Source organism: Physella acuta, unplaced genomic scaffold (assembly GCF_028476545.2).
Source record: "Physella acuta isolate Inbredline_101_S28 unplaced genomic scaffold, ASM2847654v3 ptg001318l, whole genome shotgun sequence".
NCBI lineage: Eukaryota > Metazoa > Mollusca > Gastropoda > Physidae > Physella > Physella acuta.
In genome coordinates this window covers 12,730-36,784 of record NW_026732833.1, presented here as the reverse complement: position 1 = coordinate 36,784, position 24,055 = coordinate 12,730, and the positions used below count along the sequence as shown (strand labels likewise).

At 41.1% G+C, this 24,055-nt stretch overlaps 2 protein-coding genes across 2 annotated transcripts; one reads left to right on the top strand and one right to left on the bottom strand.

The window, feature by feature from the left end:
• Nucleotides 1-2,999: 2,999 nt before the first annotated feature.
• On the top strand, nucleotides 3,000-13,338 carry LOC131958336 (uncharacterized). The gene is made up of 6 exons (XM_059323305.1): nucleotides 3,000-3,290; nucleotides 3,961-5,433; nucleotides 7,006-7,239; nucleotides 8,229-9,667; nucleotides 10,496-10,802; nucleotides 11,803-13,338. The coding sequence occupies exons 1-6, from the start codon at nucleotides 3,104-3,106 to the stop codon at nucleotides 13,263-13,265; spliced, it is 5,103 nt and encodes a 1,700-aa protein (XP_059179288.1). The 5' UTR covers nucleotides 3,000-3,103; the 3' UTR covers nucleotides 13,266-13,338.
• Nucleotides 13,339-17,584: 4,246 nt separating this feature from the next.
• On the bottom strand, nucleotides 17,585-19,314 carry LOC131958340 (glutathione S-transferase 1-like). Its single transcript, XM_059323315.1, has 2 exons — nucleotides 19,152-19,314; nucleotides 17,585-18,233 (listed from the first exon to the last, which is right to left on the bottom strand). The coding sequence occupies exon 2, from the start codon at nucleotides 18,230-18,232 to the stop codon at nucleotides 17,615-17,617; it is 618 nt and encodes a 205-aa protein (XP_059179298.1). The 5' UTR covers nucleotide 18,233; nucleotides 19,152-19,314; the 3' UTR covers nucleotides 17,585-17,614.
• Between the last annotated feature and the right edge of the window lie 4,741 nt (nucleotides 19,315-24,055).

Genomic DNA, 24,055 nt, shown 5'->3' with positions numbered 1-24,055 from the left:
TCACTCCTCTTGGTGGTACCAACATACTTCTTGAGTTCTTACAGTAGCATGGTATAGCTTATGGAGGTTGAATCCTTTCCAATAAATATAATTTTTACTTAACATTAAAGTTGCAATGCACCATTTAACTTAATTTTTAAAAAATGTTTAAGGTTTTTGTTTTGTTTAAAAAAAAAGTCAGCACATAGTTGTATTAACACAAAGGCCATCACATATTCCAGTCAGAGTTTCTTACAGGCATCTCTTCGGGGGGGGCGAAGCCCCCCCGAAAAATTTTTACCGCCCCCCCGAACGAAATGAAATTTATATAATTTATATAGAAAATACATACTTTTAACAGTGTCCGCCCCCCCGAGGAAAGTTTACCGCCCCCCCGAAGATTTTAAGTGCCCCCCCGGAGAAAAAAGTCTGGAAGAAACACTGATTCCAGTTCTAAATATCAACAATTTAAACTCTAGCCATGGGCTGCGTGACAGAAAGGTCAAAAGGTTGTATAAACGGTTTTCCAATGACCTTAACATAAGTGCACTATGTGAAATACCACAGAAAGTAACTGCACGGAGCATGGCATATTTAGCTATTTTTTTTGTATGGACAAAAAATGTAAGCAAGTTTACAAATATTTGCAGCATAATTATCAGTCGATCACTGAATTATGCATCGATCAGGCAAAACCTCAGTGGTTGAATTGGTACTAATTATACATGAACCCAGAGGCGTAGCGAGGGGGGGGGCGGAGGTGCGGACCGCACCGGGCGACACCAAGGCAAAAAATAGCAAAATATATGAGAAAAATTAAATAGAAAGTTTGAAGAAGGGGGGGGGGGGTGCAAATCGAAAATTGAAAGTTTGTCCCCGGGAAGGGTCGCTACGCCTCTGGGGGGGGGGGGGGTGACACCATTAAGTGCCGCACCGGGTGACACCCGACCTCGCTACGCCACTGCATGAACCTCAGATTAATAAGTTGTTTTTTTTTAAAAATATTTTAGTAGATTTAGTCGTGTATTGTGTACGTAGTATGTTTTTTTTCCATAGATCTAGCAAACAAAATGGCGCCTTGCTGTTTTAAATGGTATAGCGCCAAAGTAGCGCCCCCCCCCCCCCCCCCCCCCGAAGAGATGCCTGGAAGAAACTCTGTTTTGGGTGTGGGGGGATTAAGTGACAAAATGTAGACGTTCTTCGGGAGGGGGAGGGGGTCACTAACCCCCTAAGAGATACCTGAAAGAAACTTTAGCAACATCTTGCTCATCTCAACATGCTACTTTGCGTCTGGATTTCCAAGGCGCAATCATTCAAACTTCTATCAGACTAAAACCCACCCCGGTCATGCGGGCGCCACACCGGGCGCACACCCCATTATTATAGTTCCTCAGCTTAATCTACGTTTGAGTATATGTGTAGGCTATTACAAACAAATATTTCCATGAATTAAACTGCTGTTAAGTGAGTTCAAGTAGGCCAATAGCAAATATTTCCTTAACTTAAACTACTGTTATAGGGGTCGTCCATAAATGACGTCACACTCGTAGGGGGGAGGGGGGGGTCCGTAATTTTGTGACGGTGTGTGATGAGGGAGAGGGGGGGGGGGTGTTCAGATGGTGTGACGTCACACTTTTGCATTATAAAAAAGCATTATTAGAAAACGTTATTTCGCGTTTTAGAAAACGGTTTTAATAAACTGTAGTTGGAATTGATCAAAATACTCTATGTTGACAGTAATGACATAACTCAGACAAGATTTTGGAAAAATATCGATGTTTTAAGAAAAATTCAACAGCAATTTTGAGGGGGGGGGGGGGGTTGTGGGCTGATGTGTGGCGTCATTTTGGGGGAGGGGGGGGGGGGCTGGCTTTTTGTGACGATGTGTGACGGAGGGGAGGAGGAAACCCCTAAGTGAGTTCAAATGGGCTAACAACAAATATTTCCTTAACTTAAACTACTGTTAAGTGAGTTAAAGTAGGCTAACAACAACTTGATATAGCAATTTTTCCGGTAAAATTATCACAATGTCTAATTACTTGTGTTTTCGCTACCACCCGGACAATTGAATATACAGTGACAATAGACCTAACACATCCATCACTGTAACATATTGAAGACAAGTCAAGGGGTAAAAAAAAATGTTACAGTTCTGAATGAGATTTATTAGTCTGTTACTCAGAAGGGGCGGGGGTGCGGAACGCACCGAGTGACATTTAGGGAGGTGACACCAACTGCAAACTTTACAGAGGAAAGAAGGTTTTGTTGAGTATTTGGAATAACTGATAAGTCATTCAACAACCGGGGAGAGAGTGACACCAAAATCTATTAATTTACGATGAAAACGCTTTTTTTCACTTGAATTAATAGTTAGATTAATATAATGTGAGTACAAATTGACACAATTAGGCGTAGACCTTTATATATAAATTTAATTTTTTCAGGGGGGAGGGGGACACCATGAGGTGCCGCACCGGGTGCCACCCGACCTAACGACGCCACTACTGTTACTATTACTATTACTATTACAGGCTGGCCTGTTCCAAGCTGACGGAAGTGAATATGGACATCCGGAAAAAATCCCGACGGGCCGCCCGGTGTATGAAAAAAAAATGCGTTATGGAAATTAAAATTGGGATGTGGGCGTTTTTTTTTTTCTGGGTCACACTCACCCTGCAACCTGACCTCTCTTTTTTGTAGCTTATCCCTTATCAGTCTCCTTGTAGCGAATCTTTAGGCTACCTCTTCATGTCCAAAACGTCACTGCTATCTTTATGGCGTTCACGTAGCAAACCGTCCAGCCACCAACAGGACTGTTCACCCCCCCTCCCCCCCCCCCCCCGTCCTCCATCCAAACGTTCTCCTTTCTCACCCGACATGTTGCCCGGCCCTCTCCGATGTACTGTTCTAGAACTGTGATATTTAAAAAAAAACACAAACCAAACAACTAATTACAAAGATAAGGATTCAAGTGTGACGTCTAAAGCACTGTCCCACTATTGAAGCTGCACATTTAGAATTTTAAAGTGTGTCAGCAAATGTTAAATCCCAGGAAACTTTTAAAAACTTCAAAATTAAGGTTACACACTTGTTGATCGACTGAGATCTTCCAAAATAGCTGAAGATGGCGGCAAGTGTGTTTTCTATCGGCGCTGTTGTCGCGCTGTTCGCCCATGTCCTGAGTGTTACAGCGGATGATGTGGTGGTCGAGTTGGCTAGCGGTGGACAGCTGAAAGGCGTGACCAAACAGTTCAACTCCGGGCAGATGGTAGACGTATTTTATGAGATCCCGTATGCACAACCCCCTACAGGTGAGCTTGGTGTCACAATTGATCTGATACTATCTTTCATTACAGACAATAGAAAAAATATACAAATACCAGAGTTTCTTCCATGCATCTCTTCAGGGAGGGGGGGCGAAGAAAGTCTACCGCCCCCCCCTCCCGAAATGGAATTTATATAGAAAATATATTTTTTAAACAGTGTCCGCCCCCCCCCCCCCCGGAAGTTTGAGTCCGTCCGTCTGTCCGTCCCCCCCGCCCCCCCCCCCCCCCCGAAAATTTCAAGTGCACCCCGGAGAAAAAAGTATGGAAGAAACACTGCTAAATATCCTCCCTAAACCCAACTTCTGCATTTTGAAGTTAGTGGGTGACTCACGACTATGAAAAATATAATGTGTAAATAGGCCCTAAATGTATTTTGAATATACCTCACTGCTGCCACGCCCTCTTTACTGCACCATCACCTCCCTTTCTTATCGAAATAAATAGATTTACATATTTACTACTTTAAAATAAATAGCTTTAAAGTAAACATTAACAATAAATAAATATTTGTCTTCACCGTAACAAGAAAGGTAATCAATTAGCCAAGGCCCTTAATAATTTACCTTTTTTTCCCCAAATAGATTGATGGCGACAAAGTGTTCCTGCTGTAATACAATTAACGAAATATACATTTTTAAATTTTAAAACATTTCAGGTGACCAGAGGTTTCAACCCCCGACCCCAGCAGCCCCCTGGACGGGGGTCAGGGACGCTTCTAAACCTGGGGTCATCTGTCCACAAAAACCCGGCGAGATCATGTTTGAGAGACGGTCTGAGAACTGTCTTTATTTGAATGTCTTCACACCGGATGTCAACGGATCACTTCCGGTCATGGTCTGGATTCACGGCGGCGGTTACAGAACCGGTTCTTATTTTAACGACGGGGACGGTTCCACCTTAGCCCCTCACGGGATTGTCGTCGTTGCGATAAATTATCGTTTAGGGCCTTTCGGATTTTTGTCCACGGGCGATGACGTCATGCCTGGAAATTATGGGATGTTGGACCAGGTCCTGGCTTTGAAGTGGGTTCAGCAAAACATCAAGGTGTTTGGTGGAGACCCAGGTCAGGTGACTATAGCAGGGGAGAGCGCTGGGGCTTTTAGTGTCGGATTGTTAGTCGTCTCCCCTTTGGCGAAAGGTCTTTTTAAACGCGCCATAATGGAAAGCGGGTGTTCTTTATCCGGGGCTGCTATTGAAAGACCAGGCTCGCTGTACAAGATCAAAGACTACACGTTCAGAGTTGCAGAGCTGGTAGGCTGCAACCACACAACTTCCTCTGAGGTGTTCGCTTGTTTGCAGAACGCAGATACCGAAAGTCTGCTCATAGCTGCCGTCGATGTCGGAAAATCGATGGGGTCCGACACGATAGCCATCCCCAGAGTCGAAACCAAGTTCGGATTTTTACCCGACTACCCGAAAAACATCCTGGACAGTAAAAACATCAACGCCGTTGACACCCTGAGGGGGTATAACTCTGGGGAGATGTCCTGGCCAGTACAAGACCCGGACGATAACGGCATCACCAGAGACGAGTTCAGCCGTTATTTCAGGGGCGTTCTTAAGGTTGTCTCCTACGTCAACAACGACGCCATACAAAAAATTGTTGAAGAAATGTACCTCTCCGATGAGACAGATCCGTTTAAACTTCGCGCCAACCTCGTCACGGCTTTATCGGATATGGCTTTCGGCGCCAGCGAGTACTTAGAACTAAACAAAACGATAGCAGCTTTAGGGAACTCGAAAAATCATTACTTCTACCAGTTCTTCTACCTCGATAGCCACAACAAGAACCCGGCCTGGCTTGGGGTGCCACACGCGGCTGAAAGACCGTACGTCTTCTACAACCCGGACTCCACCACCATGTCAGACACGGACAAAAAAGTCGGCGCCGGTGTCCAGAAGATGTGGGTCAACTTCGTCAAGTACGGCGACCCCACCCCAGCCGGACAGAGCGACGGGTTAGTGCCGTGGAGCAAGTACGAGGACGAGAGCTCGAGTATTCTCAACATTGATGCCAATGTCAGCCTCGTTCTGATGCCGCGTCCTGGAGTGTCAGCTCTCTATCAAAGAGTGCTAAACCTGATGCATGTGACGTCAGTCATTGATAATACAGATCCTATCATTGGCTGAGATCTCTACAGTGGTGAAATCCCTATATTTTGGGGATCATTACTAATAAGTAATCTATTTTAATGATGAATCCTCGTTTACATAAACACTATCATAACTTTTAAGTAATGATTTGTTTGTAAAAATAAAATGTTAAGGTGTGTTGAATTATTTTTAAAATGAAATATCAGTAAACACAGGATTTAAGTATGTGTGGTTATTATTTAACAAAAATAGAACATCGCCTTAAACTGTAATAATGATGAGCTTAAATGGAGCTCTACAAACCCTGAGTAACTTTGAACAGCTGTCTATATTTAACTGACAATGAAAAGTTGGTAAAGAAAATCTCACAATAAACATTTGACAATGAAGAAGTAACAATTAAGCAATGAAACCTACATCGACATTCATTGATCCACTATAGATAGACGGCTACTTTCTTCTGATCTCCAAGTAGCTTTAGTAGAGGGGCGCTTGTTGCCTTCTTCTTCGTTCTTATTTTTAGTGTTGGAAAGGATCGAGCCTGATCTGCCAGAGGGTTTGAACTCGAGGCTTTTTCGAATTTGTCAACCATGAGCTTTTGCCGACTCGACCACGCCTCCATCACAATCAAGGATACGTGTCAACTGGTTATGCGCCATGGAGGCCATTGACTCCGATTTCAGCCTGCTTTTCTTTTTGGATTTGCTTCCATAGCCTTTGTCCAACCAAGAAGAAAAAAGGCAGCAGTTGTTTGATTTTGGAGTTGTTTTTCTTAGACAGGTGGCTCTCCTCAGCTAACGAGCCTCAAAGCCCGAGGGTTCGAACTCGAGACTTTTCGGTTTAGCAACCATGAGCTTTACCGACTCGACCACGCCGACCCATGTTGCCTTCTGATCTCCAAGTAGCTTATATAAAGAGGCGGCAAATGTCTTTTGATCTCCAAATAGCTCATATAAAAGATGACCGAGTACAGATAAACTTCACTCTCCTACCCTCCACACAAAATCTTTCGGGTTGAAAGTTAACCGGGATTAAGTTTCCCATAAAAATAGATTTTATTTTTAGTGTCACGGAGGGGAAGGACAATTTTAGCAAATTAACATTCTTGCCCGCTTACCCCCCACCATCATTTCGTCACTACTCCCAATGTGTTTTTTTTTTTATTGACGACATGAGCTGTGAGTAAAAAGTTAGCTAAAATCACATCACGTGATAAACTATTAACAAACTAATACATGTTGTTCGCTAGACATAGTTCTAGCTGATTCATCGTTCTTGTATTAATTGATGACAGTAATTACTTTGTCAACAAAGTTACAGCGCAAGCAGGCGTCGGTACATGAGATTATTATTTTTTTTGCCTCGATGTAATCAAGGGGAGGGAATGGGGATGGATAGTGCTTGGAATGTAAAGCGTCTAGCAACATCAGCATGATGGTCCTGAAAGTTGAATCCTTCATGCAAGCATAAAAAGGTAGTTCCAAAAACACCTGGCGAAGAAAACTCGATTCAGATTATGACGATAAAGATGATGATGTCACACATATTATACAGCTGTTAAAGAAACATTGAAACCAGTTCTGGAAGATGGCAACACATATTTGACACTCGGTGTCTGAAACATACGACATCAACTTTCGTTCAGGAAAGATGGCAACCAGTTTGGTTGTTCTCGTGCTTACGTTTGTTGTTGTTGTGATGAGGCCTGTCTTAGCACGCGGGGAAGACATTGTGGTACAGTTAAATCATGGAGGAAAGCTGAGAGGTGTGACGAAACAGTTCAACTCAGGGCGGGAGGTACAGGTGTTTTATGAGATTCCTTACGCACGGCCGCCCACAGGTGAGTTGATACTTAATCCACCCTCGCGTGTAAGTAAGGGTATGTCCAAACATAGATCACGAGGAATCATAATTGTAGTTCTGTTATTTTTGTATCTTTAATGCATGTTTATGATATACAATGTACATAACTGCAGATCATTGTAGAATACCTAATCAAATGTGGAGTTCAGGTCGATGGTTGGGGTTGTGGCACGTCCCAGAGTCCACCCAGCTCTAATGGGTACCCTTACTTACGTTAGGGAAAGTAAAGATGACTTAACATAGTGCTGAGCACACTATAATTCATATGCCAACGTTACAGAAACAGGTTAACTAAGTTTTACATACCCTGTGGATCATCAGGCTCGAAAAGGAACTTAAACTTTAATCAGGTGTGAAAAGATTTTAAAATAAAGAACTTTTTTTTTTTAGATTCGAAACTCCCAAAAACGCCATGGGTTTTAAATTTATATATTTTTGCTGAAATATTCTATTTCTAGCCTAGAAAATAACCCTGACCCCGCGATAATAGTGCCAATAAAAGTCGGTACTATACTACGATGCTGTACGTAGGTTTCTAGCACAACTAGCATTGTTCACACACGATGTTAGGGAGCAACCAATGGCATTAGGCTCAGACTATGACGTGAATTATCTTGTCTATCTGCTTTAGACGATTTTAAACATGACACTATGGGAAAACAAAGTGAGAATTTTTAACTGAGCTTCGAGAAATCAAACGACATTTTGATGAATGATACGGCAGTTCTAGTTTCAAATATCAGCACAGAGCTAAGTCGATAACCGATTTCAAGATTGATAAACCTGTGCAGATAGATAAAGAGAACAGACTTGTCCTTCATATCATAGACAGCGGACCAGACTCCATTATTTGTCATTAACAGAAGATACACTATCTGGGCCTATTAAGATCTTAATAAATTATAACATGATAACGACTTCGAAAGTAACGAAGTAATTCAGCATTTGATAATTTTTGTCTTACAGGAGACCTGAGGTTTGAACCCCCGACCCCAGCAGCCCCCTGGACGGGGGTCAGGGACGCGTCTAAACCTGGGGTCATCTGTCCACAAAAACCCGGTGAGATCATGCTTAAGAGGCGCTCTGAAGACTGCCTCTATTTGAACGTCTTCACACCGGATGTCAACGGATCACTTCCGGTCATGGTCTGGATTCACGGCGGTAGCTACAAAACCGGTTCTTACTTCAGTGACGGAAACGGCACGACTCTAGCGCGTCTTGGTGTCGTTTACGTGGCGATAAATTACCGTCTGGTGCCCTTCGGTTTCCTGTCCACGGGCGATGACGTCATGCCTGGGAATTATGGGATGCTGGACCAGGTCCTGGCCTTGAAGTGGGTTCAGCAAAACATCAAGGTGTTTGGTGGAGACCCAGGTCAGGTGACTATAGCAGGGGTGAGCGCTGGGGCTTTTAGCGTCGGATTGTTAGTCGTCTCCCCTTTGGCGAAAGGTCTTTTTAAACGCGCCATAATGGAAAGCGGGTGTTCACTATCCGGGGCTGCTATCGAAAGACCAGGCTCATCGATCAAAGCAAGAGATTTTACACTTAACGTCGCATCGCGAGTCGGATGTAACGTTTCAAGCTCTCTAGACATCTTGGCATGCCTGAAACGTTCAGACAATCTCTTGATAGCAGCGTCAAACGCTGGCGGAGACATAGGCCAACAGCTGATCGCCGTCCCCAGGGTGGAGACCAAGTTCGGGTTTTTACCCGACTACCCGGAGAATCTCCTGGACAGCAAAGACTTCAACGCTGTCGACACGCTGAGAGGCTACAACTCCGGTGAGATGTCTAGGCTAGTCAGAGACGCCGAAAACGACGGAATCACCCGAAGCGAGTTTAGTCGTTATTTCCGGGGTATCCGTAGATTGGCTTCATTCGTCAACAACGACGCCATTCAGAAATTGGTGGAGGAGATGTATATTGCTAATGCAACCAAACCGTATGAACTGAGATCGAATCTTGTCTCTGCTATAGCAGACATGTCATTTGGCGCGTGTCAATTTCTGGAATTGAACAAAACTTTGTCAGTTTTAGGTGACTTGCGTAACCATTTCTTCTATAAGTTTCATTACCAAGACAGCCGCAACAAACAGGGGTCGTGGTATGAGGTTCCACACGCCTCGGAACTACGGTTCGTCTTCTACAACCCCGACGCCACCTACATGTCTGACAGCGATAGAAAAGTCGGCGCCAGTGTCCAGAGGATGTGGGTCAACTTTGTCAAGTACGGCGACCCGACCCCAGCCGGACACAGCAATAGTTTGGTTACATGGAAGAAGTTTACCGGGGACAGCCGGTTGGTTATGAGGATCGATTCCAACTCGAGGTTAATCCAAATGCCGAGGCCTGGCGTTGTCTCACTTTATCAGAGGGTTCTCAACTTGATGAATCTGAGAACCTTGGCTGAATAACAACTTTAATAGTTGATAAATGGTGTATACAAATATGATTTAGCTTTAGATTTGAAATTATTAAATGAACATGCACGTTTATTAAAGAAAAAAAACGAATGCTTTGTGTTTTGTAATTGCAAAAGGTAGTTGACCTTGTATCAAATGCTGTCCACATGTATGTTTAGCATCAACTGACCATTGGACGTAAATAGAGATTTCCAGTTGGTGAGATGTCCACGTATATGTTTAGCATCAACTGACTATTGGACGCACTGATAGATTGCAAGCTGCTACTTCAATGAATGCATATTTAATGTCTTCTATTATAAAATTTACCTTTTATAGTAAGTTACCTGATTTAAAGTTCTAATTTCTAAGTACTAGGTATAACATTTAGTGGGATTTTAATAAGTACTCAAATTAACTCGGGAAAATTTAAACGGCTTGGTATTGTACAGACCATACAACACAATTTTTTCATAACCTTTTACAGATACATCATTTTAATATACTCATTTGAACCAGCAAGTCTGAAAAAGAACTTAAATGTATTGTGTCATAATTACATGAAGATTTTTTCTCATTTTATAAGCGTACAGATGGAACAAAGCCACTCCATATAAAACTAATGTGTAGCTAGACACACGAATACAACCCATACAGTTTCACAGATAAAAAAGCCAGGTAAAAACATGTTTTCTGGTTATTTTTTTGTTATTGTCCATCGGACACTAGCACAAAGGTGAGGAGTGTTGACCAAACGTGCGACATACCTGGTCCGTCTTTCTTTCACCTGGGACAATCACTGGGTCGGGATGCTAACTTGAAAAGTAAATGTCAGCCACTGACGTTTTTTTTGTCCAGGTACACATCCAGACATTTTTTTTTATCCACATACACATATTTGACACTCGGTGTCTGAAACATATAACATCAGTTTCTCGTGTTGGAAAGATGGCAGCTAGCTTGGTTTCTCTCGTGCTGACGTTTGTTGTTGTTGTGATGAGGGCTGTTGTAGCACGCGGGGAAGACATTGTGGTACAGTTAAATCATGGAGGAAAGCTGAGAGGTGTGACGAAACAGTTCAACTCAGGGAGGGAGGTACAGGTGTTTTATGAGATTCCTTACGCACGGCCGCCCACAGGTGAGTTGTTCTCTATCTAGTTTGATATTATATACAGGGGTCGGCGTGTCCGAGTCGGTAAAGCTCATGGTTCGAACCCTCGGGGGGATGAGGCTCGTTAGCTGGGGACAGCCACTCTTCTGGGAGAGACAACTCCAAAATCAAACAACTACTGCCTTGTAGTTTGTTCTTGGTTGGACAGAGGCTGTGGAAGCAAATCCAAAAAGAAAAGCAGGCTGAAATCGGAGTCAATGGCCTAAATGAAGCATAACCAGTTGACACGTATATTTAATTGTGTTGGAGGGGATCCCTTCCAACACTAAAATTAAGAACGAAGAAGAAAACGATAGCAAGCACGGTACGGTGTGGTCGGAGAGTAGAGTACACGACTGCTATTCTGAAAGTCTCGAGTATGATTCAGGAGTCGAGTCAGTATAATGTCTCTGAGTCCACCCAGCCATAATGGATACCTGATAGGGAAGGCAAAGTAATTCAGTATAAAACTGATTACACTCACACGCCATGGTTATGAAAACAGATGAACTCCACTTCACCTGCCTTTTTGACCACTAAATATTAGGGAATATTTTAATGATAAACTGAGGGTCAGTGGGTTTATAACAATCAAGATTAATACATTATTTAGGTATACATTTGATCTCAATATATACTTAATGAGTTTTGATTTAACTAATTAAATTGTAAGATGAACAGAAATGCGACAGCATTTGCATGTAGCGAGCCTTAGATCAACTTTGTTAATGGGCGACTATAAAGAGGTTAAAAGCTACTTTTTACTGGCAAATTCGTTTCTCTTTCAACAGCATAAGTTATTACAATAGTGCTAAACGGTTTCTTGTACTTACTGTTTACAATTTTTTAAAAATTAAAAATGTTAAACTAGCGCTCACTACACTAATCATTTATAGGCAGGAGTCAAATGTATAGAAACAGCGCTGAAGAGTTCTAATAGAAAGTTTAAAAATATTTCACGTTTTTTACTACAGAATTTTCGTTACAGGAAACTTGAGATTCGAACCCCCGACCCCAGCCGGTCCATGGTCTGGCACCAGAGACGCCTCGGAGCCTGGTGTGATATGCCCTCAGTTTCCTGGCGAGAAGATGTCCGAGGGCCGCTCCGAAGACTGCCTCTATCTGAACGTCTTCACACCGGATGTCAACGGATCACTTCCGGTCATGGTCTGGATTCACGGCGGCAGTTACAAAACCGGTTCTTACTTCAGTGACGGAAACGGCGCGACTCTAGCGCGGCTTGGCGTCGTTTACGTGGCGATAAATTACCGTCTGGTGCCCTTCGGTTTCCTGTCCACGGGCGATGACGTCATGCCTGGGAATTATGGGATGCTGGACCAGGTCCTGGCCTTGAGGTGGGTTCAGCAAAACATCAAGGTGTTTGGTGGAGACCCAGGTCAGGTGACTATAGCAGGGGAGAGCGCTGGCGGATTTAGTGTCGGATTGTTAGTCGTCTCCCCTTTGGCGAAAGGTCTTTTTAAACGCGCCATAATGGAAAGCGGATGTTCTTTATCTTCGCCAGCCATAGAAAGACCAGGCTCTCTGTTCAAAGTTAAAGACTTCACGTACAGAATAGCAGCAGAGTTAGGCTGTGGTAAAAGAAACTCGTCTTCCTTGTTAGCCTGTCTCAAGTCTGCTGATGCTAGGCGCCTTTTGTTCGCGGCTTCAGAAGTCGGCAACAACCTCCCCACCAACGTCATCGCTGCTCCTAGAGTCGAAACCAAGTTCGGGTTTTTACCCGACTACCCGGAGAACCTCCTGGACAGCAGAGACTTCAACGCTGTCGACACGCTGAGGGGCTACAACTCCGGCGAGATGTCTTGGCTAGTCGAAGACGACGAAGACGACGGAATCACCCGAAGCGAGTTCCGGCGTTATTTCCGGGGCATCCGGAGGCTCGCGTCGTTCGTCAACAACGACGCCATGCAGAGAGTGGTCGAGGAGTTGTACCTGGACGACGAAACAGACCCGTATCAGCTGAGGTCGAATCTCGTCTCGGCTTTGGCTGACATCTCGTTTGGTGCTAGCGAGTTTCTCGAGCTCAACAAAACATTGGCAGCCACAGGGGACGCAAACAACCATTTCTTTTATAAATTTCATTACATGCATAGCGGAAACAAAAAGCCGGCGTGGTACGGGGTCATCCACGCCGCAGAACGACGGTTCGTCTTCTACAACCCCGACGCCACCTACATGTCCGACAGGGACAGAAAAGTCGGCGCCAGTGTCCAGAGGATGTGGGTCAACTTTGTCAAGTACGGCGACCCGACCCCAGCCGGACACAGCAATAGTTTGGTTACATGGAAGAAGTTTACCGGGGACAGCCGGTTGGTTATGAGGATCGATTCCAACTCGAGGTTGATCCAAATGCCAAGGCCTGGCGTTGTCTCACTTTATCAGAGGGTTCTCAACTTGATGAATCTGAGAACAGTTGTTGGAAAACGCACGTGATCGTTTACAGGCTGTGGTTATATGTTTACTTTTGTTGTTAGATGCTGATACACATGTTCAATTAAAAAAAGAATTTACCCATAAATAAAAAATCTGTTCTTTGTTTTGTTCTTGTAAAATTACATTTGTTTTGTGTGTTTTAATGGTACCGGATGAATTGTATCCCAGTTTAAAATAGTAATTACCCGGAATAAATTGTAAGGTTTCATCCCAAGTCAGATCGTTTAGTATGCTTTAACCATACTGTGTATACACAATTTTGTTTTTCATATAACACAACTGTTAGTCTATAATTAAGTACAGCAGCTAAAGATTTTATCTTTTCAAATAGAAGCTTAGTAGTTGTAATTCCCCTCAACGCGCTTCCGTTAGCTTGGGGATTTGTGCTGATTTATTTCACAAAAGAGTTCATTTGTAATGATTTCTGTAGCTATCATGGGTGATTTGTAGTAATTTATGCGGTTTGAATATATGATTTACAAATACTTTTGCAAAGCCTAAGAAATGGCAAAAAAATCAACATAATTAGGTTTTTCTAGTCTTAATTTTGTTTATATATATGTGAACAATTTTTACGTAAAAGTGTTATCGTTACGACAGTGTGAAAAAAATGATGATAGAAAATGCTTTTGGAGCAAAATATTTCTTCTGTCCATAAAGATATGATCCGATAGTTACATAACATTAGCTGACCTGCACTTAAACATTCGTCAAAATGACGTACGTTCTCTTATCATGCCTTATCAGCATGTTTCGCCGATTCCCAAAAAAAATCGCATTGCGACACACGCACGCACGCACACACACGCACACATACACACACTTACAAAACATCAAACATTTAAATTTCTTTTCTTTGATCCAGGATAATGGAAAACGTCGAAATCTGTAAAAATATCGATTTCACGAATACAATACTTCCACTATACTACATATTCGCTGAAGTAAAAATGAATAAAGATATATATATATATATATATATATATATATATATATATATATATATATATATATATATATATATATATATATATATATATATATATATATTGCCAAAAAACGATAAATTTTAGTTAAGCGTTGGTGTCCTTGAACAAAATTTAGTTAAGCGCTGGGAAGAAATTAGGTGACCTTGAACAAAATGTAGGGGACCGCTGCACCTTCAACAAGATCGACATTTTTTGTAATAATTGTTCCAGGTCAAGGTGAATTGAAGTTCACCGAATTGAACTAAACTATCAAAATTTACACACGCTGTGCTATCAGACCTAATCAGCGTTGAGGTAATAATTTTTAATTAGAAAAAAAAACAGCCGTTTGAAGAATATTTTGCAAAGTTTCCGGTATATCACATAGACGATCACTGGTAACTTATCGCAAGCTTGTAGTAATCGAAAGGTAAGAAATGTGTTCAGTTTTTACTTTCTCGTATATACGAAGTATAGAGAAAGTCTTGTAATCGTGCAAAAACAAAATCGATATTTTTGCAAATCTCCACGTTTTACACCTCCCTTAGTCGGAAAAAAATAGTTTCGCAATCTTGTCCGTATGTCTGTGTGTGTATGCGCATGTGTGTGTGTGTGTGTGTGTCTGTAAACACGATAACGTGTGTACCATTAAAGCTAGGTTGATGACATTTCATATATAAGTATTATATCAAATTTTGTAGATCCGTATCAACTTTTGAGCGATTTCCGATAACCAGAAGTGAAACTTTTTCTACTTTCAATTTTTCACAATCCTCTAACTTGAGTACTAGTCCAGATAGATACATCAAATTTTACATGTAAGTAAAAGCTTTAATTCTCTGCCTTCTGAGTTATTTCCGTTGACCGGAAGTAGTAATTTACGCTATTTACGATTTCTAAAAAAAAACTCATGTGAATTTATAAAGTACTAATAATATTCTGCACTATTATGCACATTTTGTTTGGCGTTCACTTAAAAATAATGTCTGTATCCCGAGTTGCCATCCCCTGATGTTTTACATAAGAATATTCGAGAAAGTTTAGGGGATATCACTCCCGGTTTATTTGTTGATATTCCCGGTTACTATTACTCTAAGAACAGCAATTGCTAGCACGCGTCTCATGGATTAAATTAAGATCGTGTAGAAGTCCACGAAAGTTAATATCTTTAAGTATTGCTATTTAACACTGTTACAAAAATCAATGATAAATTGAAAATAAATTCAGAAATTGGTTATTTTAAAATGTTTTTCTACCTTAAAAAGGTGTAATATGATACCAAATAGCCTTGTAATTTATACACATGTGATAAAGACTAGTTCGTGAAAACTAAATTTTTCATTGTAAAAAAAAAACTAAATGAAAAGTACAAGTTATGATTGAATCTACGTACCTAATCCTCAGGTTAAACTAATTAAATAGTGAAAAATGCGTTTATATATTTGTCGATATCACCACCTTAGTTCCAGTGTTTCTTCCAGACTTTTTTCTCCGGGGGGGGGGGGGGGGGGGGCTCTTGAAGAAACTCTGCTTAGTTCTAAAATGAGTAAAATTAACAAGCTATTGTTCCGAATGTGTTAGTATTTTTTTTTGGAATGAAATCAATAACCAAAACTATAGTTTTTGTGTCCCAAAGTCACTGGTTCCTATCACGTGATGTGGACTAAAATGTATACTGTGTGCCTCATATCAATTTTACCATAAGCAATCCTATGGGTTAGGGTTGGAAATGGTGTGTTCGAATGGTAGCGCGTTCGACTGCTAACCCAAAATTCTTGAGTTCAGATCCTTGGCTTGCGTCCGTATGACGTCCTTGAGTCCACCCATCTCTTATGGGTACCTGACTCACGTTAAGGAAGTGCTGACCACATCTATCTTTTCATATGTAGAGGTGAACTCTACTTCATCTCTCCCATTAACTCTTAGGTTTGCAAGGGTTACTTAACGTTTAGTTTAATTTTATTTTATTATTTTAATTATTTTTTGCAATTTTTCTGCAATTAAAAAAAAGATTATTATTGTTACAATTACACCAATATTTAACATGGACAGTGCTGTATCATGCCTGGCCTGAACGAGTACCACTACGACGGTAAGGACTTAGAGGTCAGCGAACAGATGCTGAGCGACTTCTCAGAGGACGGTTTCATCGTGGTCCGGTCTCTCCTGAGTACACAAGAGCTGTCTATCATTGAGGTGAGTGGCCTATGGGTTAGTGCTAGCCAGTGGCGTCGCTAGGTCGGGTGTCACCCGGTGCGGCACTTCGTGGTGACACCTCCCCTAAGAAACAATATATATATATATATATATATATATATATATATATATATATATATATATATATATATATATATATATATATATATATATATACACTATAGTGAGCACGTTTACGTCATTGTGTCACCCCCACCCTCTCTAGTAATAATTGTCGATTTGCAAAAGGCCTTTTTTTTCCTGCACATTTTGCATTTTTTTTGCCCTGGTGTCACCCCTCTATATGGTGTCACCCGGTGCGGTCCGCACCCCCCGCCCCGCCCTCGCTACGCCTCTGGTGCTAGCACATAATTTACATTTCTCTCCCCTTTAAGATTATGCTTAGCTGTGCAATACGTCACTAAATTTTGCGTACGTATGCGCTACTTCAGCGTCATTCTTCTGTCCCTCTTTAGTGCAATGAACCGACGTCTGAAGTATCCATTTAATGTTGTCACCTTGTTTAAAAATCATAACAAAAATGTGCTTATGTGTGCACTACGTCACCACATTGTGATTACTTTTGTGTTCTACGTCAACATAGGCTCGCGGAAAGAATAACTAGGTCAGATATGAAAAGGCAACGGTGTTAATTGTTTTACTTGAATGGAAATATTTAAACACCTGCAAAAATCAAGAATGCGCTGACTCACTTGTCTAGATTTTAAAAGGCTGACGTCCGAACGACAATTAACGAGCTTTTTTTTTTTTTCTTTTGGGAATACTTTACTTGAGGTATTTAAAAATTACAGACCATTATCTTCAGCATAGGTCTGTTAATACTGTAATAATTATAAAAACCTAATGAACTATGTTTAAAGCAGTAATTTTTCGTTTGGACATTCGCGAAGTCCTCAGAAAACAAATCACAGCATCCAACCATGTATTATTATTTTAAACCGTCAAATGCAGTAGTATATGGATGTACACTCACACGCACACACGCACACGCACACACACACGCACATGCACATGAACATGCACATGAACATGCACATGCACATGACCACGCACGCACACGCACGCACGCGCACACGCACACACACACATATATATATGCGTGTGTATGTATCTATGTGTGTGTGTGTGTGTGTGTGTGTGTGGGTGTGTGTGCATGTCCAATACTTATTCTCGAGTCTCTCTCGAAATTAAGTACGCTCCAATTTTCGGGTGGGCTTTTGTTAGCTCCAAATTTTTTCTTAGCAGCGGGTAGCTATTGTTAACATCCAACAGCAAGGCGAAGGACCCAGTCACAATATCCAACACGCAAATATCCGCTAACGTCAACCTATCCCCGACAAAATATCCACTTCCGCTGCTTCTCAGGAACTTCTCCAGGAATCCCAACATCCGAGGTCCGGTTTCCTCTTTCAGTTCCCGTGTTCCCGAGGCTTGTTCCTCCTGGTTTGGTGTCAGGAACAAGACTTTAGTGGCGGCAGTCATAAAATCATTGACGAGATGAACGATTTCATCAATTTTAAAGTTTTCCAAATTCGTGTTGCCATAGAAACCGAACTCTCTAGCCAGAAAGGCGTTGATGGCTAAACTCTGGGCGAATGCCACCCCATCCACCTCCAAGACCGGAACTTGTCCGTAAGGAGCTCTGGTCTTCTGCTGCAGCCAATCGTCTTCGTTGCAGCGAATGTCTTGGAATGTTTTCCCAGCGGCCGCCAAAATAATCCTAGCGACTTCCGCCCGACCTTCCGTGTCGAAATAAAATAGCTTTAGTGTAGAGTGAGCCATTCTGTTAGATGAAACACAAAACTTTGGTAATAACCGAATTTCATACATGCCGTTTTGATTATTATATTTTACCGTTACTATCCAAGACACATGAGGCAGATAGAGTTCATCTGTTTCAGAGACCCCGGCATATGAAGGGATAGTATGGTCAGCACTATGCCCAGTCGCCTTTGCTTTTCCTAACGTGAGTTGAATGCCCATCAGAGGTGGGTGGACTCAGGGACATTCTACTAACCGTCTAGCTCTCTACTGCATTGCTAGGCCGCGCAGTCCCATTTTTAAAAGCTTTTATTTAACTCACTTCCTCTGTCTGTCGTCAGTCTGTCTAGATCGAAACGCGCGAGCGAAATTATGACATTAAATTTGACTTAATTGGATGCCTAATTAATTGTTTTATGAATTAATTAAAATTTTGGTTATCACGCTGTTCTAATATGCTTACTGGTGGTCTAATTAACAGTAATAGATTGAGACAGAAAGAGACAAGGAAGGAGAGTGTGCCTTAGTGATACATATTTACCCAATCAAAATGTATTGTCATTACTGGATGTATCTTTCACACATTACCATACGTCTCCAATTATTTTTTAAAAACCTAGTTTTGACGATTATTTGTCTATATTTGTATTAAAGTGATAGACGAAAGATTTTTCTCCTCTTCTAAACGCTTACATTGATTTAGTTTTGAATCTTTTTTGGGGGGGGGGGAGTTCAGCCCCAGCTTAGCTACGCCTCAGCTTCGAGAATCTAACAGATAAACAAAAAAATGTGCTCTTCTCGACTGACTAAACTAAGATGAAGAGGTCATGAGGTTACTTTGTTAATTTAAGACACACAGTAAAATTCCAATCTATAGCAGTTTGCGAACGATGCCCTTCTTTTTTATTAAAAAAAAAAAAATTTCAAAATTATTATTTACCTTAATTATGAAAAGACAACACAAAGTTTGAACGCACTTTAGAATTGTTGAATGGCGTATCCTTTTGGCATTTATTTAGTCTATGTCCCAAAGGAAATAAGGAATTTAAAGTCACAAAGCCAGATATACAATTACTTGTTTGCAGTTGGAATTTTTTTTGTTTATCTGTGTGGACTGTGTGAATTACCGCCCTTTTATTAAGGACCGAATGTGTTTTTGTTTCACCTCCGCCCCGTGACCAATCGTTTTTTCCCGTGACCAATCGTTTTTTTTCGTGACCAATCGTGTTTTTTTTTTCGTGACTGATCGGTTTTTCTATGTCTATGACACGGCAAATAGTCGGTACAACGGTTCCCTGAAAAATGCGCAATCGGAAAACTGCGCAGAGAAAAACTGCGCAAATACAAACTAATTAAACTAATATTCTTTAATTTTTTCCTAATTATGTTGAAATATTTTGTTATTATGTTACAATGTGCATGTAGTCACTCTTTGTTATTGTATATAAATGCGCGATTTAAGAAAACAAAAACTGTTTTTTTAGTGCGCAGTTTTCCGTTGCGCATCTTTCCGGTCACCGGTACAACATATGTTTCTTTAATACAGTGGTACATAGACATGCAGACCCGAAAGTCTCATTTAATTTGTGATGGTTTATAATTTATATCATGCAGAGTTTGTTTATAATTGATATTATGCTGAGATGGTTTATAATTTTATACCACGCTGAGATGGTTTATAATTTTATATCATGCCGAGATGGTTAATAATTTTATATCATGCCGAGATGGTTTATAATTTTATATTATGCTGAGATGGTTTATAATTTTATATCATGCTGAGAGGGTTTATAATTTATATCATGCCGTATCAGTGCAGCTAATTATAATATGCACTAAAAAATACTCCATGTTTTGGTTCCCCATGTTCCCCTTGTTGCTTTTACGAAGTTCCACATCCGTTTACCGGAAATCGCTGAAAAATCGATACAGAAATACAAATTTGAAATAATACTTGTATATGAAATCTCATCAACCTCGCTGTAACGGTATACAAGTTATCGTGTTCACAGACATACACACATACACACACAGACATACGGACAAAATTGCAGAAATATGTTTTTGGGATGTGTATAACGTCGAGATTTGTTAAAATTGCGATTTTCGATTTTCTGCACGATTACAATACTTCCTCTGTACTTCGTATACGAGAAAGTAAAAAATCACAAAAAAATAACAGGTGAAGGCCAAATGATAGAACCAGATAACTGGACGAAATGATTACTTCTAATTGCTGTTATCAGGTCTCCCTCACACGGTGGCTAGGCATGCGCTAGCATGCAGTTAATTATCGGAGGACAAACGTAATTGTCTGACATGTAGTGATTACACACGGGACCCGTGCATAGCTTGGGCTGGGGAAGGGAGAGGGGGAGGGGAACGCACAACACGGAATGTTTAAATATGTGCTGTAATTATTAAGTCGTGGGGATACAACACATATGCAGCAGACTAGCTAGGGGAGCGGATATATATGTATATATATATATATATATATATATATATATATATATATATATATATATATATATATATATATATATATATATATATATATATATATATATATATATATATTCACGATTGTGTGTGTATGTATGTATGCCTTTGTGTCTGTGCGTATAAAGTCTGCAGAAAAGAACATACAAATACCAGCAATCTACTCCTGTCCACCCATATAATACACACTAATTTTGCCCCTGCTCTATAGAGTTACCCTGACTAAGTTTTGTTCAGTTTAAATTTTGGAAAAAAAAATGTTTGTCAGAAAATTAACCTTCCGCTCCTATCTCATTAGTCTCCAAGATATAATTACATGCAAACATATCCTTCACTGCAACTAATAAACAGTTACTGTTAGGTATTTAAACGCTTAGGCATCTGATCCACATATCGCATACGATATACTACATTCATATTTTAATACTTTCCCCCCCTCCCCCCCCCCCCCTCACAGAATGAGAAAAATGTGCATCGTCACTGCCCCCCGGTGACCTGTTTAGCAGACATGCACTAGACCTGTAAAAAAAAACTTTCAGCGACCTCGGGGAAATTAGGTCAGACCATCATGTGCTGGCTGAGCATGTGATATTTGTGGCTGCTCATTGGGTGCCATTTTCTGTCTGAAATTGTGTTTTTGTTTTGTGACTGAGCAAAAAAACAGTTGTTAAAACCAGTCCTGATATCGAAAATGCTATTGGTTACATGATACATTTTGTAGATTTTAATACATGATACATTTTCTTGAGTTATATTACATGATACATTATCTAGATTTTAATACATGATACATTTTCTTGAGTTTAATACATGATAGAAGGCCAATGTTGTAGAGTTTAAATTAAAAGGTTCGCTTCTTCATTCATTACAGGTTACAAAAATGTTGTAATGTCTCTCTTTCTGTACACCATACTCCGGCACACAATGCCCCCCCCCCGACCACTCCTCTCAAGAGAATGTGTGGGGGATCATTTATGAAAATACAGAGTTTCTTTCAGACTTCTTTTCGGGGGGCACATCTACCCCCCCTCCCCACCCCGCCCCAAAAGTTTCAAATGTCGGAAAGAAACACTGTTTATGAGCCACCCCTAAAATTACATGTTCATAGAGACGAAATATAAACATACAGCATCCCCAGCCTTAACTTTCCTCGACACTAACCCTAGAAACAGATGTCACCGATTCAACGGGGTCAGAGTTCATGCTTGAATAACTTTCATGCCAGTTCATCATCGGAATCAACTAAATGCACCCATCTCAGACAGTCACTCGTGTACCCAGTACACCTGGTTTAGACTACCGCGTGTTGTTATAGAAACTACCACTAACACAAACCCAACTGCTACAATACACAAACACAACAATGTAGATAACCCTAAACATAAAACTATTTGTAGACTTTCGTTGTCAAACTTAACATACGCATCTATATATTCTTATTTTACACCAAAAAAAAACAACAGAGCTATGAATATTTTCAAGCTTGCATTCTTTGTGAATGAGTTTCATTTTTATTTCTTTTTTTTCCAATTCCGCATTGATTTAACTATGGATATAAAATAATACGACGCTTAGTCATGTTAGGAGGTTATGTTATGTTTTAATCAATGGTTTCAGAATGTCATTTCCCTGATGTTACCGCGCAAAGGTGTGTTACCATGTGTGTTGTTGGGATAACTCAACGTGTGTTAGCACTGGACAGCAGGGGTTGTGTTGCTAGGAGTGATGTAACGTGACGTCAGGGCTGTGTTGCTAGGGACGACGTGACAGGCAGGCGTCGTGTTGCTAGGGTGTAACGTGACGTCAGAGTTGTGTTACTAGGGGCGACGAGGTATACAGGGTGGTGTTGCTAGGGGTGACATGACAATCAGGGATTTGTTGTTGGGCTCATCAATATACGATGGGGATGGATGTGTGACGATGGAGGGGGGGGGGGAGGAGGATTCGGAAAGTGTGATGACACACATTTGCATTTTATAATGTAATTTTATAAACTAATATTTAGCTATTAATAAAATGGAGGTTGGGGGGGGGGGGGGTCGTACAAAAAACGTGACGTCATATATGGACAACCCCATTCCTTAATATGACATAACGCTTCAACCTAACCTCCCCCCCCCCCAGTGTTTCTTCCAGACTTTTTTCTCCGGGGTGGGGGGGGGGGGCACTTGAAATTTTTGGAGGGTTTGGGGGGGGGGGGCGGCGGACTAAAATTTCCGGGGGGGGGGGGGGGCGGACACTGTTAAAAGTATATATTTTCTATATAAATTTCATTTCGATCGGGGGGGGGGGGGAATTATTTAGTGACCTCGGTAGTTGTTGAGTATACACATCACATTTTGTAACCCCCCCCCCACCCTCACTCGTCCCACGTGATCATAGAAGTCCGCACGCCCTTTCACCCGAGGTGTGTGACGTCATTTATGGACGACCCATAAATGCAAATCATAAAAATGTTTTTACATTTTTTCCTATACTACATTCGGTTTGTATAATCAGCCAGCTTGAATATAATCATTAGAATCTTACTCATAGTGGCTAGAATAATCATACATGGTAACGGGGTGGGGGATACGTGCGGTATCTATTGAATTCTGTTCCTAATTAGCGAAATTAAATAAGGAAGGCTATAGCACCTGCGCGATGAGAGAACGTAGTGTAAATATTGATTTTGTGCGTCGTTTTTCTTTACGGGATAGATTCAATATTAAAACGTGCTTTATGGATATCGCATTTTTTAAAATTAATATTAGACATGGTGTTGAGAAGAATATATAAGGCACAGGGTGAAGGTTGTCCGGGGATTGTGGGAGAAATTGTTGTTTGTAGTCTATACAAGTACTAAACGTGAAGGGTAATGGGGTTCAATTATGTAAACAAGAGAATTCAAATGTATTTATTTTCTAACCATTTTCAGTTCTGAAGACGTGTATAGAGTAAATTTCTCTTCACTTATCTGCATATGCAGTGGCCTTTATCCACAGAGTGGAAGGAGTCGGAGGGGGGGGGGTGAATTGGATGAACGAATTGTGAGATTAGGGGAAAAAAATCAAGTACAGATACATGTTTTTTGCTGTGTTTGGGAACAGCGTTTCTTCCAGGCATCTCTGGAAGAAAGTTTACCGACCCCTCCCCCCTCCCCCGAACGAAATGGAATTTATTTAGAAAATATTAAATATGTACCAGTGTCCACCCCTTTTGGAAAATTTAGTCCGCCCCCCAAAATATCAAATGCCCCCGCCCACCGCGGAGAAAAAAGTCTGAAAGAAACACTTTTTGGGGCGGGTGGGGGTCGGCGCGTGGCAGGGTGGGATGGGGTGAGGGAGATGAGAAGAAATGGGG